The 16,820-nt window shown below is 42.2% G+C and overlaps 1 protein-coding gene across 4 annotated transcripts in view; it reads right to left on the reverse strand.

Annotated features, from left to right (window-relative positions):
• Window positions 1-1,411: 1,411 nt before the first annotated feature.
• The window catches only part of KPNA7 (karyopherin subunit alpha 7), a 130,465-nt gene continuing 115,056 nt past the window's right edge, over window positions 1,412-16,820 (reverse strand). For 3 of the 4 annotated variants that reach the window (XM_060284228.2, XM_060284229.2, XM_030846059.3), the window contains 4 exons: window positions 16,359-16,541; window positions 13,872-14,018; window positions 8,708-8,863; window positions 1,602-1,693 (listed from right to left, as the gene is read on the reverse strand). In XM_060284228.2, coding sequence (XP_060140211.1) covers window positions 8,735-8,863; window positions 13,872-14,018; window positions 16,359-16,541 — 459 coding nt within the window. In that variant the 3' untranslated portion in view covers window positions 1,602-1,693; window positions 8,708-8,734. Of the gene's footprint in view, window positions 1,694-8,707; window positions 8,864-13,871; window positions 14,019-16,358; window positions 16,542-16,820 lie in introns of all 4 variants that reach the window. The other variant, XM_060284230.1, reaches the window with a different exon arrangement.

Here is a 16,820-nt window from a genome sequence, read left to right on the forward strand (position 1 = left end):
ATTACATGTTCAGTTTTATAAGAAACTACCAAACTCTTTTCCAGAGTGGCTGTAGCATTTCACGTACCTACCAGCAATGCTCCTCTGCATTCTTGCCAGCATTTGGTGGTGTTATTTTTCCTTTTAGCCATCCTGATAGGTGTGTAGTTGTTTTATGGCTGTGGAATTATTTGAGATATAGATTATTTCTTCAAATAGATGCAGCCAAGTAATTAGGGGCAACTGCGGAAAAATAATTCCAAAGTCTTTCTTTAAAGATCATAGCTGAACCCCACAGTCCGTGTTCAGAAACAGGTAAGGTCATGAGTGAAAATGAGAAAATAATTGAACTGCTATTATTCATTTAAAAAGGTAATTTTGTTTATAGAGTAGCTCTATAAACAATGTGATTAAACAATGGGCCATGATCAACACATCTGAACAGCCAAGAAGCAGATTCTTTTATCAGAAACAGTGTGGCCAGGATGCCACCCCTGATCCCCTAGGAATTAATGCCATCTGTCCTTATCTCTCAAGAATATAAGCTCTAAGAGAGTAACAGATGCAGAAAACAAACGTATGGTTACCGGGGGGAGGGATAAATTGGGAGATTAGGATTGAAATATACACACTACTATATGTAAAATAGATAACTAATAAGGACCTACTGTATAGCACAGGGAACTCTACTCAATACTCCATAATGGCCTATATGGGAAAAGAATCTTAAAACGAGTAGATATATGTATGTGTATAATTGATTCACTTTGCTGCACACCTGAAACTAACATAACATTGTAAATCAACCATACTCCAATAAAAAATTTTTTTAAAAGATTATAAGCTCTAGAAGGAGTTCCCAGCTGGTTGAGTTTAAAGCCTGGCTGTCTGGGGACAGTGAGAAGGAAAAACGAAGCCCCTTTTACCTGCATAGTGGGAACTGGAGTGCTGCCTCCTGCCCAAACTATACACAGTAGGTTCTTTCTCCCTCATAGGAAGAGAACTGAACAGCCCCCAAAAGCCTAATGTCTGCCTCAGGAACACAAGGGGGAAGGAGAGCCACAGATTAACATTCCCTCTTATTTGATTAAACGGATACAAATAATTTAGAGCTCGCTTTTTGATTCCCCAAGCACACACTGACTCATGGGAAGATGGAGACAGCCTAACAAGAAGAAAGGAAGTCCGTGATTTAAAACAAACTGGAGGGCTTCCCTGGTGGCGCAGTGGTTGAGAGTCCGCCTGCCGATGCAGGGAACACGAGTTCATGCCCTGGTCCGGAAAGATCCCACGTGCCGCGGAGCGGCTGGGCCCGTGAGCCATGGCCGCTGAGCCAGCGCGTCCGGAGCCTGTGCTCTGCAACGGGAGATGCCACAACAGCGAGAGGCCCACGTACCGCTAAAAAAATAAATAAGTATACTTGGGAGGTATGGCTGGTAACTTTATTTCTCATAAGGCAGCCCCCCAACATTTGCTTCTTTTTAAAAGTCTTGAGCAGCTTTCTCAACAAGCCACGTCTATTTCTGCCGTGAATTTTCATCTCAGGTTGTCACTTAGAGGTATAATCAATGTAGACGTTGCAATTTGCTCAGAGAGCAAAGTCCGTGATGTCTTAACTGAGCACAGGACAAGGCTGTCATACTTCTCTTTTAAAAGTGAGAGTCCTTGGAATCAAGTGGGAAAACAGTTTGATGTTCGCTCTGGAAAGTACTCGCTGCAAAGAAAACAGACTGCCCTTACTGCAGTTGAATTTACGGATTCCGGTTAGATTCTCAACTCATGGATGAAAATTAAGAGACTTGAATGTTATCCTAAATAAACCACATTGCATCCGGATGGAATGTTTTGATACTAATGGGCTGGTCTTAGGAGAAGCTTGTGTTGGAAAAAGGGTGAGGCTAAGTATCATTAGAGATGTTTCATGGAACTCATCTGGCTGACACATCATTTCCCTGAAGGAGTTTCCATCCCCTGAATGCAATCTTTTGCAGAATACTTCGTATCTAAGTGGGTGGGATAAGAGGGTGAGAGGGGATCGGCGCCAACAGTGAATGACTTAGGAAAGCTATGAACCTGCCATTGGCCTAGAATATGGTATTTGGGTAGCACTAGATTGTTTTGCCAAAGAGCTATTTCTCTTCTACTGGGAAGACCTGGTCTGGAAGTTCAAAGAAAGAGTTGCTGCTTTGGCCCCTGATCACTCAGATGAGAAAACTCCCGCGTTTTTTTTTGTTGTTGTTGCTGTTTTGGTTTTTTTGTTTGTTCGTTTTGCCGCACACAGCTTGCGGGATCTTAGTTCCCTGACCAGGTATTGAACCCGGGCCCTCAGCAGTGAAAGAGCCAAGTTTTAACCACTGGATCGCCAGGGAATTCCCACTCCTCGGATTTAGATAGAAGAGTATTTTTAGTTCAGAAGGCAGATTTATGGCCATGGTCAAAGAGAAAGCCCATGTCTACAGTCTACCAGGGTTATTAGGGTGGCTATGCTCCTCAGAAATCCTTCTAGAGAAGTCCCATGAAAATCACTTTCTAGCCTCCTTTGGATTCTAATTTCTTGATCACCCCAACATTTCTTTCCCCACCTTTCCTCAAAACTAGAGACTTGCCATGAATTGTTTAACAATCATCAGAGCTTCCTTCCCTCAAAATGCGTGGAGAACTAAAAACCCAAGGCATGTAAGAACCAGGATAAACCCCAGAGCAATTAAGTCCCTGGCAATCACCACGTTAGGCAGATGAGCTGGATTAGACTTGGTATCAGCAGAGTGGGTTTAAATATTCCCTTGTTTGCTGGCTGTGGGATCCTGGGTGATTCCCTTAAATCTCTGAACTTCAACTTCTTCATCTATAAAATAGATATAATACCAATAACATACTGTTATTATCAGCATTACTGGTATGGAACATGTCTATAAAAATACTCTGTTAAGGTGTCCTGTGATTGTTCTTAATCTAGGGGCATTTGTGTCTAAACCTGCAAGCTTCCAGAGAGGGATTTTGGTTTCCTAAGTGTATTTATTTAACTGAATGTGCAGGTAATGACCAGGACTTTATAAACAATAAAAATTCCCCTAATTTTTAATAATTGTTAAATGTTATGATTCTCTGCCCCCTCCCCCCACACACAAAGATCTTCTGTTTATTCTTGGCGTTCTGAAATTTCACAGCATTGAATGTAGGTATTGGTCTTTTTCTTATTTATTCTGCTTGGCATCCAGTGAGCCCTTCAACCTAGAGATTCCTTCAATTCTGATAAGTTTTCTTTCATGATATCTCTGGTAATGTCTTTCCCTGTGTTTTCTCCTTTGTCTTTTTTTTTTTTTGGAACTCCATGTACTCAGATGATGGGCCTCCTGAATCGATCCTGTCTCTTATTTTTCTCCCAACTTTTTCATCTCTCTGTAACTTTCTGGTCAGTAGTCTGAAAGATTTCCTTATCTTTATCTTCAAACCACTCTCTTGGATTTTTTTTCCTGGCAATCATTCAATTTCTCAGATTGCTCCTGGTTCACACAATCTTCTTGTTTTATGGTTGCAATATCTAGTTCTCAAATCTGTTGAGAATATAAATTAGAGATTTAATTCCCCCTACCTTCTCTGAATTATATGTCTTTGAGCGAAAGTTGTTGTTTCATTCACCTTGGCCTTTCTGTTTCATCATGCTGATTTTCTTCTTGTGCTTGATCATGCAAATTTAACAACAGGAGCCTGGGTTAATTTTTCTGAACAGTTGGTTCAGATTTCTTATATATATACATCTATGCGTTCCCATTAGGATTCTCCCATGAATAGATTAGCTGACTGGGTCTGATAAAAGGTTTCATGACCAGCAGCTGAGTAAGAAGAAAGTCATTCTGATTCTTGATCTTTTATACATGATTTATTTTTACTCTCTGGAAATTTGTAGGATCTTTTCTTTTACCAGAGTTTTGAAATTTCACAGTGATGTGCTTTAGGCATCGGTGAATTTTCATGCATTTTTCTGGACCCCTTGCTGGATCCTTTCAGTTTGGAAATGTTTCCTTCTGCTTTGGGAAATACTCGAATTATTTCTGTGATAATTTTCTTCTCTATTTTTTCATTCTCTACTTCTGGAATAGCTCTACTCAGATTTTGGACCTCCTGGATTCCAAGATTTAGATAACCTTTTTTATCTTCATCATTTTGCCCTACTTTATGAGAGATTTCCTCAACTTCATCTTCCAACCCTACTGTTGAGTTTTTCATTTCTACTACGTATTTTTAATTTCTAAGAGTACTTTTTGTTCTTGGGTTTTTTTTAAACAGCATCCTATTTTTGCTTCTTGGAAGCAATAGCTAATCTCTTGAGTATACTAATGATACCAGGATTGTTTAATATTTTTTCTTTGTATGACTTTTCTTCCAAATCTCCCACCAGTGCTATTTGTTTTGCCTCTATTATGTCAAAGACCTTCCTCAAATGTTTGATGATTCCTGGTGGCCCTTGGCCTGTTCATTTAAGAGTGAGGTGCTAAAAAGCTGATCGGAAGCTCTGAGACCCTGGGATAATCTGACTGGTTGTTTCCTTGTGGAGCCCACAACACCAGTGTCTTTAGGTCTTTTCTCTCGGGTGGTCAGATTTCCCAGAGAAGGATCTTCTAGTCTCCTACTTGGAGGATCTACACCTGGCTGAGAGCATTCCATTTACCCAGTGGGGTGTGGGGATGAGGGGGTGCTCACTGTTCCCTATGTAATTTATTTAATTCCCCTGCATTCAGCACGATAAATCTGCTTTCAACATTGCCCAATGTATTCTAGTACAAAGACCTTTTTTACCCAATTGAGAAAACTTCCAATTTACTGCCAGGGGAAGGGTCAGATGATCAGCCCCCTGGAGTAAGAGGACATAAGCGTTTCTTTTTAACTTTTAATTATGGAGAACTTCAAATATCCACACAGGGAAAAAAAAACCCAGAATAGTATAATAACTACCTCTACCATGGACCCATCACCAGCCATCACCACATTGTCAGATGCACAAAATATATTTCTTTTCTACTTCCTTATCCCATATTACTTTGAAACAAATTCCAAACATCATTGCATCTGTAATCATTCAGTACATATCTCTTTAAAATGACATTTTAAATTAACATAACCCTAATATTAAACCTAAAAAAATTAACAATTATTTAATATCAAACCTCAATTCAATGTTCAAGTTTCCAATGTCTCAAATGTCCAATGTGTTTTATTTTTACATTTGTTGTAATCAGAATACAAATAATACAAATACACATTCCAGCTGGTCAATATGTCTTTTATAGGTTCCCTCAATGTGCAATTTTTTATTTGAAATTTATTAAATGAGGAAACTGAGCTGTCTGTCCTGCAGAGTTTCTTCCAGCCTGGATTTCGCCGAGGGCATATCTGAAGTGCAGCTTCACATTTTCCTCTGTCCTCTGGATTTCCTGTAAACTGGTAGTTGGATCTAGGTGCTTCCTTCTAATGTTCTCTCTTCAGGTAGCCCGGTTCTTTCCTCTGTCTCCTCCATTCTGCTGTTGAGCCCATCCAGTAAAGTTTTAGTTTCAGTTATCGTATTTTTCAGTTCTAAAATTTCCATTTGGTTCTCCTTCATCTCTTCTATTTCTTTGCTGAGACTTCACGGGCTCTAGGCTATCACCTAAATGAGGTCTTTTAAAATGCGAACACATGGTGGCGTGGCAGAGCGTGGTAGCCAGCCTCCAAGGTGGCATCCAGTGATCCCTGTCTCCTGGTCGCACACACCTGTGTAGCCCCTCCCACTTTCTGTGAGGGTTCGTTTGTACAACCAATAGCAGATGGCAGGAGGGATGCTATATCCCTTCTGAGATTAGGTTATAAAGGTCTGTGACTTCTGTCTTGGGCACTCTCTCTTTTTCTCTCCCATGCACACACCCTCAGATCACTTGTTCCGGAAGAAGCAAGCTGCTCTGCGGTCAGGTGGTACCTGAGGCCCTGCTCTGTCCCTTACTAAAAGATGCAAGACAAATTAGATAACCTTGTGAGTTCCAGCTTCTTTACTTGGAAATTGATCATTTTTGCCTCACCTACTTCTCAGGTCATGAGTCTCATGTAAAATAAAATACATGCAAACATTATATGACTATTAACTTATGTAATCCTTATTTCACAGATGAAAACCTGAAGACCAAAGGAACGAGAAGAATTGACGGGTGAGGCACAAAGAGAGCAGAGGATTTAGAAAAGGAGCCAGGTCTGGAGTCCAGAGCTTGCGAGTTCAAGTCCAGTTATCTTCTCTGCTATGCCTAAAGGGTCACGTGCTATTATGGTTAAACAGTCACTCCACGTTTCAGAAAAACAGCAGATGAATTATGGATCGTACGTGGTTAACCAAGAGACTGACATTTCTTCTACGGTATATAACAAATTGGGGGTAAATGCATGAGGGTCAGAGTTTTTCCGTTTAGCTTTTACATCGTGAAATTGACAGAGCCAGTTATTCCTTCCTTCCTGTCTGTTTCTCTGCCAGTCACTGCAACATCCCTAGTCCAAGCACGCGGGCATCCAGCCAGAAGGTGACTAACACCATCTCTTTGCACCCAAACCATGTACAATAGGCAAATAACTCCTGTATTTAAAACCCTGCTAGACAAGTTGGTATCAGTATCTTTAAACTATAAATACTCCTTTGCTGTGCAATTTTAGTAAAGAATAGCTGAGAGAAAAGAGGCTAACAGTTAAGAGCCAGCAAGGCCAGACCATTTGGGCAACAGTGACTAACCTTGACAGGGCTTCAAACTTTTTTTTTTTTTTTTTTTTTTTTTGCGGTACGCGGGCCTCTCACTGTTGTGGCGTCTCCCGTTGCGGAGCACAGGCTCCGGACACGCAGTCTCAGCGGCCATGGCTCACGGGCCCAGCCCCTCCGCGGCACGTGGGATCTTCCCGGACCGGGGCACGAACCCGTGTCCCCTGCATCGGCAGGCGGACTCTCAACCACTGCGCCACCAGGGAAGCCCCAAAGTTTTTTTAATTAAAATGTTTTTCTCTCAAAGAAGTATTTTTGTAAGCCACCTCACCTTCTGCCTTCCCCTCTGATAGGGGGAAAAAGTGATGTTTTAAAATGTTGAAAAAATCTGATCCGAATCAGGTTAAAAAAAAAAAGGGAGGGGTATGTTGACTCAAACTGGAAGGGAAACTGCAAACATAAAACTAGTTGTGCTGGGGACCCTGGTCGGGGAACTAAGATCTCACATGGCTCGTGGTGTGGCAAAAAAAAAAAAGTTGTGCTGGAGTGGAAGAATTACCTTTTTTCCCATTCTTTGTTTTGTCTTTCATTTTTTAAAGTATATTTATATATAATAGATAAGATATTATATATACACTAGTAATATATTTGATATATAATTTATATATTTTTTGCATATTTTTAACTTAAAAATTCAAATTTTATACACGAACTTGACAGAATGAGACGTAATAGAGCTTTTGGATTTAAATAATAACTAGTTATGGTTTAGTTTTTCACTCTTCATGTGTGTCAGTTAAGATTCTTCCAGCTGCAAGCAACAGAAACTAACTATAGCTACTTTAAAAAAGACAATCTAGGGAATTCCCTGGTGATCCAGTGGTTAGGACTCAGCGTTTTCACTGCCGTGGCCGGGGTTCAATCCCTGGTCAGGGAACTAAGATCCTGAAAGCCGCGTGGCGCAGCCAAGATATATATCTCTCTATATATAAGACAGTCTATGGGAGGAATATGGGAGAATGTATAGGTCCAAAGGGCAGCCTTGGAGAAGCAGGAAGCAGACAACCACTGAGGACATCCATTCCACTGAGTGTAAAGCCTTGCCGCTGAAGCAAACACTTCCCAGTTCTCTGTTTCTTCTGGGCTCAATGCCTGGGTCTCAGATTCAAGGTCCTCAGAGAATGAGATTCTGCTTAGCCAAAGATGTGCCCAACTAGGAGGTTCTGAGCTGATGAACAAAAGAGGGAGTTGAGAGGCATCTCCCAGGTCCCCTCCATTTCCATGTGGGAGAGCAGAACCCTTAGAGGATCCCATCCCCCCAACACAGCCCTCAGCAGCTGGCGGAGTCACCCCAAAAGGAGATGAGATACTGACTGGAAAGCCCAGTGTCCACTGAATCATAGATTTGTTCTCACAACTGGATGAGAAGCTTGTGAGACCACGAACTGCCTTCCAGCCATATTTTGGATGGACACCCACACGTCTTTCCTCCTTACCTGTCAAGGACCAGCAAAGACCGTGCTTTGGGCATGACATTTCCGTGTGACGCTTTAGAGCAAAATATAACTTGATTTAATCTCTACACTCACATCATACAAATTGAGTCCAACCCTCCTTTAAGCATACCCCACATCCATTCCCACGCCACCTAGTACTGTGTTTCTAGGTCTTTCCCATCCCAGTCACTCTCTCCCTTTGACCACTGCCCACCCAGCTCTCCTTGAAGAATGTTCTATATTAACAGGCATTACATGACAAGGAAAAGGGAAGGGGGCCCACCGTCAAATAAATATAAGAAATACTGGTTAAACTGCAACTCAAAGTTTGTCTAGGTAGCTATAGACCATCCCACTCTGAAGATCTTCCTTGAAGATCCTGAAAGGTAACCACTAAACCACATGTTCTTAGGAGATGGATTCCACATGGCTTTAAGGTACGAGTGGTTTAACTGCATTTTTGACAGATGGAGGTGAAAGTGTGGAAATTTTTATTATCATTCAAATTTTAAAAGCTTTATACCTGTAGTACACCAAGGGGAAGGGGTTCTTAAAGAGGTGACTTTTTGGGTCTGGTCCCTGATTTAGGAGTTGTGGAGCTTTGGTATGTGTTTGTTAAGTGCTTTAAGAATTCGTGACCTTGGTCCCGGGCTGGTAAGGTTGTGCCAGTTTCTTCTTCCTTCAGGGGAGAAGAGACACTGTTATACCTCCAGGCTCTCAGCACATTATTCCTGCACAATTGACTCCTTCACATCTTCTGTGGATTAGAATTTGCTCTGTCAGACTTGAGGCTCCCTCAGAGGAGAGATCAAAGGAGAGAAGCATTGAACTATTGCTCAGGATGGACCTTAAATGCAGTTTGTGCATGTGGTGAAACATACATCCCATAAAATTTACCCTTTTTCACCACGAAGTAGACAATTCAGTAGCATTACTTCGCCACCACCACCATCTGTCTCCAGAGCTTTATCATCATTTCAAACCAAAATTCTGTACCCATTAAACAACTCCCCATTCCCATCTCCCTCCCAGCCTCTGGCAACCACCCTTTTACTTCCTGTCTCTATGAATTTGACCACTCCAGGTCCCTCATGTATGTGGAATCATACAGTATTTGTCCTTTTGTGTCCGGCTTTTTTTTTTTTTTTGGCCGCACCGCGTGGCATGTGGGATCCAGTTCCCCCAACCAGGGATCGGACCTGCACCCCCTGCATTGGAAAGGCAGAGTCTTAACCACTGGACCTCCAGGGAAGTCCCCTGTGTCTGGCTTATTTTTAAAAGCAGTTTTGCTATAAAGAACATTAACCTTACATTGAGTTAAGGGTATGATAGGTGTAGCAATTGCTTCTAGGTCAGAAGTCTTTAACTTGGAGCCCTTGGAGGAGTCCTCAGGAGCCGTCTCCCCTTTAAGGGATGAGTTTCCTAATTACAAGGTTTTCTTAGGAGGCTTTAACCCAGAAGATGCTAATCACTGTTCTGGGTCTTCTCTGCTTTGAGAGCATCCTCTTGGTCCCAAACTAAGATTAGCTGCCACTCATTAGGAAGAGCTACCAATCTGGTCATATTTACTGTATGGCTCTGGATTTTGCTAATGATTCAAGTTTGACACCTAACAGAGTGTAAACCCCTAGTCCCATGTTTACCTGGCCACTTAGGAACTTTGATCTCACCTTCCTCATATGAAAAATATCTAATGGAAGACTACAAAGAGTCAATGAATCTACGACAAAGGAGGCGAGACTATACAATGGGGAAAAGACAGCCTCTTCAAAATATGGTGTTGGGAAAACTGGACAGTTTACATACAAAAGAATCAAACTGTACTACTTTCTCAAACCATATACAAAAATAAACTCAAAATGGATTAAAGACTTAAATATAAAACCTGAAACCATAAAACTTCTGGAAGAAAACACAGACACCAGTCTTAGTAATATTTTTTTTGGATAGGTCTCCTCAGGTAAGGCAAACAAAAATAAACAATGGTACTATAGAAAATGAAAAAGCTTTCTGCATAGCAAAGAAAACTACCAACAAAATGAAAAGGGCTGCCTACTGGATGGACAAAGATATTTGCAAATGATATATCTGATATGGGGTTAATATCCAAAATATACAACTCATATAACTCAGCATCCAAAAAAAAAAAAAAACCCTGATTAAAAATGGGCAGAGGGGGCTTCCCTGGTGGCGCAGTGGTTGAGAGTCCGCCTGCCGATGCAGGGGACACGGGTTCGTGCCCCGGTCCGGGAAGATCCCACATGTGCGGAGCGGCTGTGCCCGTGAGCCATGGCCGCTGAGACTGCGTGTCCGGAGCCTGTTGCTCCGCAACGGGAGAGGCCACAACAGTGAGAGGCCCGCATACCACAAAAAAAAAAAAAAGTGGGCAGAGGAACTGAATAGATATTTTCCCAAAGAAGACATACAGATGGCCAACAGGCACATGAAAAGATGCTCAGCGTCACCAATCATCAAGGAAATTGCAAATCAAAACCACAATGAGATATCACCTCACACCTGTCACAATGACTATTATTAAAAATACAACAGGGCTTCCCTGGTGGCGCAGTGGTTGAGAGTCCGCCTGCCGATGCAGGGGACACGGGTTCGTGCCCTGGTCCAGGAAGATCCCACATACCGCGGAGCGGCTGTGCCCGTGAGCCATGGCCGCTGAGCCTGCGCGTCCGGAGCCTGTTGCTCCGCAACGGGAGAGGCCACAACAGTGAGAGGCCCGCGTACCACAAAAAAAAAAAAAAAAAAAAAAAAAAAAAAAGTGCTGGCGAGGGTGTGGAGAAAAGGGAATCCTCGTGCACTGCTGGTGGGAATGTAACATGGTGCAGCCACTGTGGAAAAGAGTATGGAGGTTCCTCAAAAAAATTAAAAACAGAGCTACCATATGATACGGTAATTCCACTCCTGGGTATATACCCAAAGAAAATGAAGACACTAGTATGAAAAGATACATGCATCCCAATGTTTATAGCAGCATTATTTACAATAGCCAAAATATGGAAGCAACCTAAGTGCCCACTGATAGATGAACGGATAAATGATATGATATTGTATATATATACACACAATGGAACATTACTCAGCCATAAAAAGAATGAAATCTTGCCATTTGCAACAACATGGATGGACTTACAGGGCACTGTGCTAAGTGAAGTAAGTCAGACAAACACAAATACTGTATGATTTCACTTATATATGGAATCTAAAAAGCAAAACAAACACAACAGAAATAGAGTCATAGGTAGAGAGAACAAACAGATGGTTGCCAGAGGGAAGGGGGATGAAAGAAATAGGTGAGGGAGATTAAGAAGTACAAACTTCTAGTTATAAATGAGTCATGGGTATGAAATATACAGTATGGGGAATATAGTAATATGTAATATCTTTGTATGGCAACATATGGTAACTAGACTTACCTTGATCATTTCCCATACATTTAAAAAGGTATAGAAATATCAGATCACTATACTGTGTATCAGGAACTAACGTAGTATTATAGGTTAATTATACTTCAAAAACAAGCAGACTCATAGAAAAAGAGATCAGATTTGTGGTAACCAGAGGTGGGGGCGGGGAGGGGAAGGCAAATTGGATGAAGGCAGTCAAAGGGTAAAAACTTCTAGTTATAAGATAAATGGTTATTAGGGATGTAATGTGCAACATAAGTAATATAATTAACACTGCTGGGACTTCCCTGGTGGTGCAGTGGTTAAGAATCTGCCTGCCAATGCAAGGGAATCTGCCTGCCAATGCGAGGGACACGGGTTTGATCCCTGGTCCAGGAAGATCCCACATGCCGCAGAGCAACTAAACCTGTGTGCACAACTACTGAGCCTGCGCTCTAGAGCTCACAAGCCACAACTACTGAAGCCCGCGCACCTACAGCCCGTGGTCCGCAGCAAGAGAAGCCACCACAATGAGAAGACCATGCACCACAACAAAGAGTAGCCCCCACTCGCCACAACTAGAGAAAGCCTGTGCGCAGCAACAAGACCCAACGCAGCCAAAAATACATAAATAAATAAATTAATTAATTAAAAAGACACTGCTGTATGTTATATATGAAAGTTGTTAGAGTAAATCTTAAGAGTTCTCATCACAAGGAAAAAAATTTTTTCCTTTTATTTCTTTTATTTTATACCTATGATATGATGGATGTTCACTAAACTAATTGTGCTAATCATTTCATGATGTATGTACATCAAATCATTATGCTGTACACCTTAAACTTATACAGTGCTTTATGTCAATTATATCTCAATAAAACTGGAAGAGAAAAACCACAATGGGATACCCCTTCATACCCATTAAAATGGCTATGATCAAAAAGCAAAACACAAGAAAACAAACAAACAAAACAACAACAAAAAGAAACAGAAAACAAGCATTGGTGAAGATGTTGAAAAATGGGAACCTTTGTGTGTTGATGTAAAATGGTATATACACTATGGGTAACAATATGGTGGTTCCTCAAAAATGAAAAACAAAATTACCATATGATCCAACAATTCCACTTCTGGGTAGCTACCCCAAAGAGATAAAAGGAGGAATTCAAACATATCTGTACTCCCGTATTCATAGCAGCATTATTCATAATAGCCAAAAGGACAACCCAAGTGTCCATCAGTGAATAGATGAACAAAATGTAGTATATCCATACAATAGAGTATTATTTAGGCTTAAGGGGGGAAATTTGGACAAATGCTACAGCACAGATGAAACTTGAAGACATTATGCTAAGTGAAAAAAGCCTGTCACAAAAGGACAATTACCATACAATTCCTCTTATGAGGCACTTAGTAGTCAAACTCACAGAGACAGAAAGTAAGATGGTGGTTACCAGGGCCTGGTGGGGAGTGGGGGGGTGGGAAACGGGGCATTTATTGTTTAATGGGGACAGAGTTTTCATTTGGAAAAGTTCTGGAGATGGAACGTGGTGATGGTTGCACAACAGTGTGAAATGTACCTAATGCCAGTGAACTGTACACTTACAAATGATTTACATGGTAGGGACTTCCCCAGCGGTCTAGTGATTAAGACTCTGCCTTCCAGTGCGGGGGCTGCGGTGTGATCCCTGGTCAGGGAACTAAGATCCCACATGCTGTGGGGTGTGGCCAAAAATTAAAAAAAAAAAAAGATTTACAAGGTAAATTTTATGTTACATATGTTTTACTATAATAAAAAGCTTTTAAAAAGTATCTAATGCTCTCTGATCATTATTCCCTGCTCCTGCAGGAATTCTGGGAGCCTTTTGTTGAGTTCATTCCCAATCAACATATTCTGGAAAGAGACAAAATGCAGTTAAGTAGCAAAAAAGTTTGTTCAAAAGCTAGGCCTGCCTTCATTGTTTGTATTTCTCAGTACAAAGTCACTTTAGCATCATACTCCTTTCTTCCCCCTCTCCCTCCCCTAAGAGAGGCGAGTAGGGAAAAACAAAAACAAAAACGAGTGAAATTCTACACCAGAGGCAGCAGGACAAACTTCTATGAGATTAATGGGTCTGGAACAGCTTCCAGGAGCCAGGAAGCTGCCACTCAAAGGTGGCCTGCATAACATGGATGGGGAGAAGCTCAGGGCCAAGTCATGAGAGAAGCCCGCCTGTCCATCACCCACATCCCAGGAACAGCTCAGGTACCTGCCAGGTGATCACCTGCCCAGGAGGTTTGGGCACTTACCTCAGAGAAGTGTCTCTCAGTAATGTTCAGAGCAGTCAGGGCAATCTGACGGTTCTCGTGAAGTTGCAAAGCCTCAATTCTATCAATCCCACCGAGTCCTTCTATCAGCAGACACATGCTTTCCTTCTGAGAAATCTTCTCTGCTGCCTGTGGGCCGTAGAAGAGTGAGACTCTGCACCAAAGCGCTTAGGACGTGGGGCTTCACCTCAGCAGAATCGGATGAAAGCCACCCACTCCAGAATGGGCAGTTGTAGTGTTATTTTCCCAGACTGACTTAAAATTGCATTGTCTTCCTCTCATTTTGGATATTTGTCATCTGTCTATTGAGGTTTATCTTCATTGCACAAAATACAGTATTTTTTTTTTCTGAATATGCCATCATCTATATATCCATCACTAAACACTATTTGGTAGGTATCTCCCTTCTAATTAATAGAGATTGCTTTAAAAACAGAGAAAAGAATGTTCAAGTGATACTATGTAAATGCAGATGTTCTGGCCCTGCACTCCCTGGAAAGCCTTGAGGGGTCGGGCAGGAGACCCTGGGTGACAGAAGCCACACCATGGCAACTAATGAGGTCCCTGGAAACAAATGATGTGATTTGATTTCATCCAATGCTGATCATTGGATTTCTCATCCATGGGTATTCACTCACTCAACATTTGTACATATACTATGCCTAGAGCCCGTGCTCTGCAACAAGAGAAGCCACCGTGATGAGAAGCCCATGCACCACAATGAAGAGTAGCCGCAACTAGAGAAAGCCTGTGCGCAGCAATGAAGATCCAGCACAGCCAAAAATAAATAAATAAAAATAAATAAAAGGAGTTCTCCGGTGTTACTTTGAAACTTTTCAAATGGCTTAGTCACATATAAAAAGACCTTAACCAAATGAATATTGCCAGCCCCCACGATGGCCTGAGATGATCCCAGCCTCTGGGTATTTATGCCCCTGTGTAGCCCCCTCCCATGTTGAAATGGTCTGATCTGTGTAACCAATAGGATGCTGTTGAAATAACCTCCTTCACAGGTCATAAAAGACATTGGGACTTCCACTTTGCTTTCTAAGGTCACTTGCTTCAGGGGAAGCCAGTTGCCATGATGCGAGGGCACTCAAGCAGTCCCAGGGAATCCATGTGGTAAGAATAACTTTCTAGGCATGTGAGTGAGTCATCTTGGAAGCTGATCCTCCAGCCTCCACCAAGCCTTCAGATGAAACTGCAGCCCCAGTTTCCATCTTGAACTTCATGAAAGACCCTGAGCCAGAACCATCCAACTATGCTGCCTCCAGATTCCTAACCCCAGAAACCATGTGAGATAATAAATGTTTGTTTTAAGCCACCAAGGAGTAATTTGTTGTTCAGTATACAACCAACACAAATAGTATGTAAATATTGGCTTAACTTACATTTCAGAAATAAGACTTTTCTAGAATTCTAATTCAAGGCTTTGTAGTCCATTTTCCCAGCCACATAGCTGAATGGAAAAGGAACTCTAGTATGGTCCCTCGAGATCTATCATCGCTAACGTCCTGCTGCTTCCTTCAAGTATATTCTATGTTTCAGTCTTCCAAAAGAGCCAGCCACGTGGCTCATTGACTATTTTTTTCCTTGCTTCAGACCTTTGATTGGTTTCTCCTTCTCACTCAGAGCAAGTCCACGTTCTCACAGACCTTCCGTGATCTGGCCCCTGGGTCCCTTGAGCCTGTTTCCCACCACCTTTCATCCCTTTGTTCTGCTCTGGCCACACCCCCCTCCTTGCTTTTTAAGATTTCCTTCACCTAGAGTGCTCTTTCCCAGGTATCCACAGGACTCACTTACTTCTTTCAGGTCTTTGCTCAAATGTCCTTCCTCAGTGAAGTTTCTCCTAACTACTACATATAAGAGATCACCATCCCCTCTCCACTCTGGGCCATCAGTAACTACCCCTCTATCAGATATATTTTACCCGTAACTCTCTATCTGATGTCTGTTCCCCTCCCCACTAATACAAAAGCTCTATAGAACAAGGACTTTGCTTTGTCATTTCCTGAACATCTAAAACAGTGCTGGGCACACAAACACTTATCTGAGAAAATGAAGATGATGGACCTTCTTTGAAAGGCCTCTTGTCTTGTCATCCACAGGATGTGTGGACAAAGGGAGGGGGTGAGGAAGTAGAGAGGAAAAGAGAATCCTAGTTAGGTTTTTTGTTTTTGTTTGTTTTTTTTGTGTGTGGTATGCGGGCCTCTCACCGCTGTGGCCTCTCCCATTGCGGAGCACAGGCTCCAGACGCGCAGGCTGAGCAGCCATGGCTCATGGGCCCAGCCGCTCCGTGGCATGTGGGATCTTCCCAGACCGGGGCACGAACCCGTGTCCCCTGCATCGGCAGGCGGACTCTCAACCACTGCGCCACCAGGGAAGCCCCTAGTTAGGTTTTAAGGACCAAATTAAACATCTTAATTTAGAGACTGCTATTTAGAAACCCACCTGTTCAGAACAGCTCACCTGGAGGATAAAAAAGAGGATGTCGAGAATGATGAGAACAATTTTGGTGTCTGGGATATTGAGAAGATTTATTAGTGGCTCCAGGACTCCAGCCTGGACAAGCTGGATCAACTGGTCCACGGTGCCCCCAGTTGTGAAGTTAGCCACTGTCCAGACAGCCTCTTTCTGGACTTTAAAGTCTCCCTGCAGAGAGAGAACATTTCCATTCTTGACAGATCCTGAAGAATTTAAATATACTGATGCAAACATGGTTCAATTTCTAGGTAGGCTGGACTACCTAATTCCCAGGACTATATGTGCAATTTACACAGAATCCCTTGGCAACCTGCCTTTAGTTTTTGAGCAGAAGACAGCATCTTTGAGAAGCCAAGGAGGAGGAAAGGCAGACTCATGTGGGGTCTTAGAGGGAGGTTCTAAATTCAAACAGACTCACTTTCTTAAGTCAGGTTATCGGAAAAAGAG

The sequence above is a fragment of the Globicephala melas genome, chromosome 15 (genome assembly GCF_963455315.2).
Source record: "Globicephala melas chromosome 15, mGloMel1.2, whole genome shotgun sequence".
In the NCBI taxonomy this organism is placed as follows: domain Eukaryota; kingdom Metazoa; phylum Chordata; class Mammalia; order Artiodactyla; family Delphinidae; genus Globicephala; species Globicephala melas.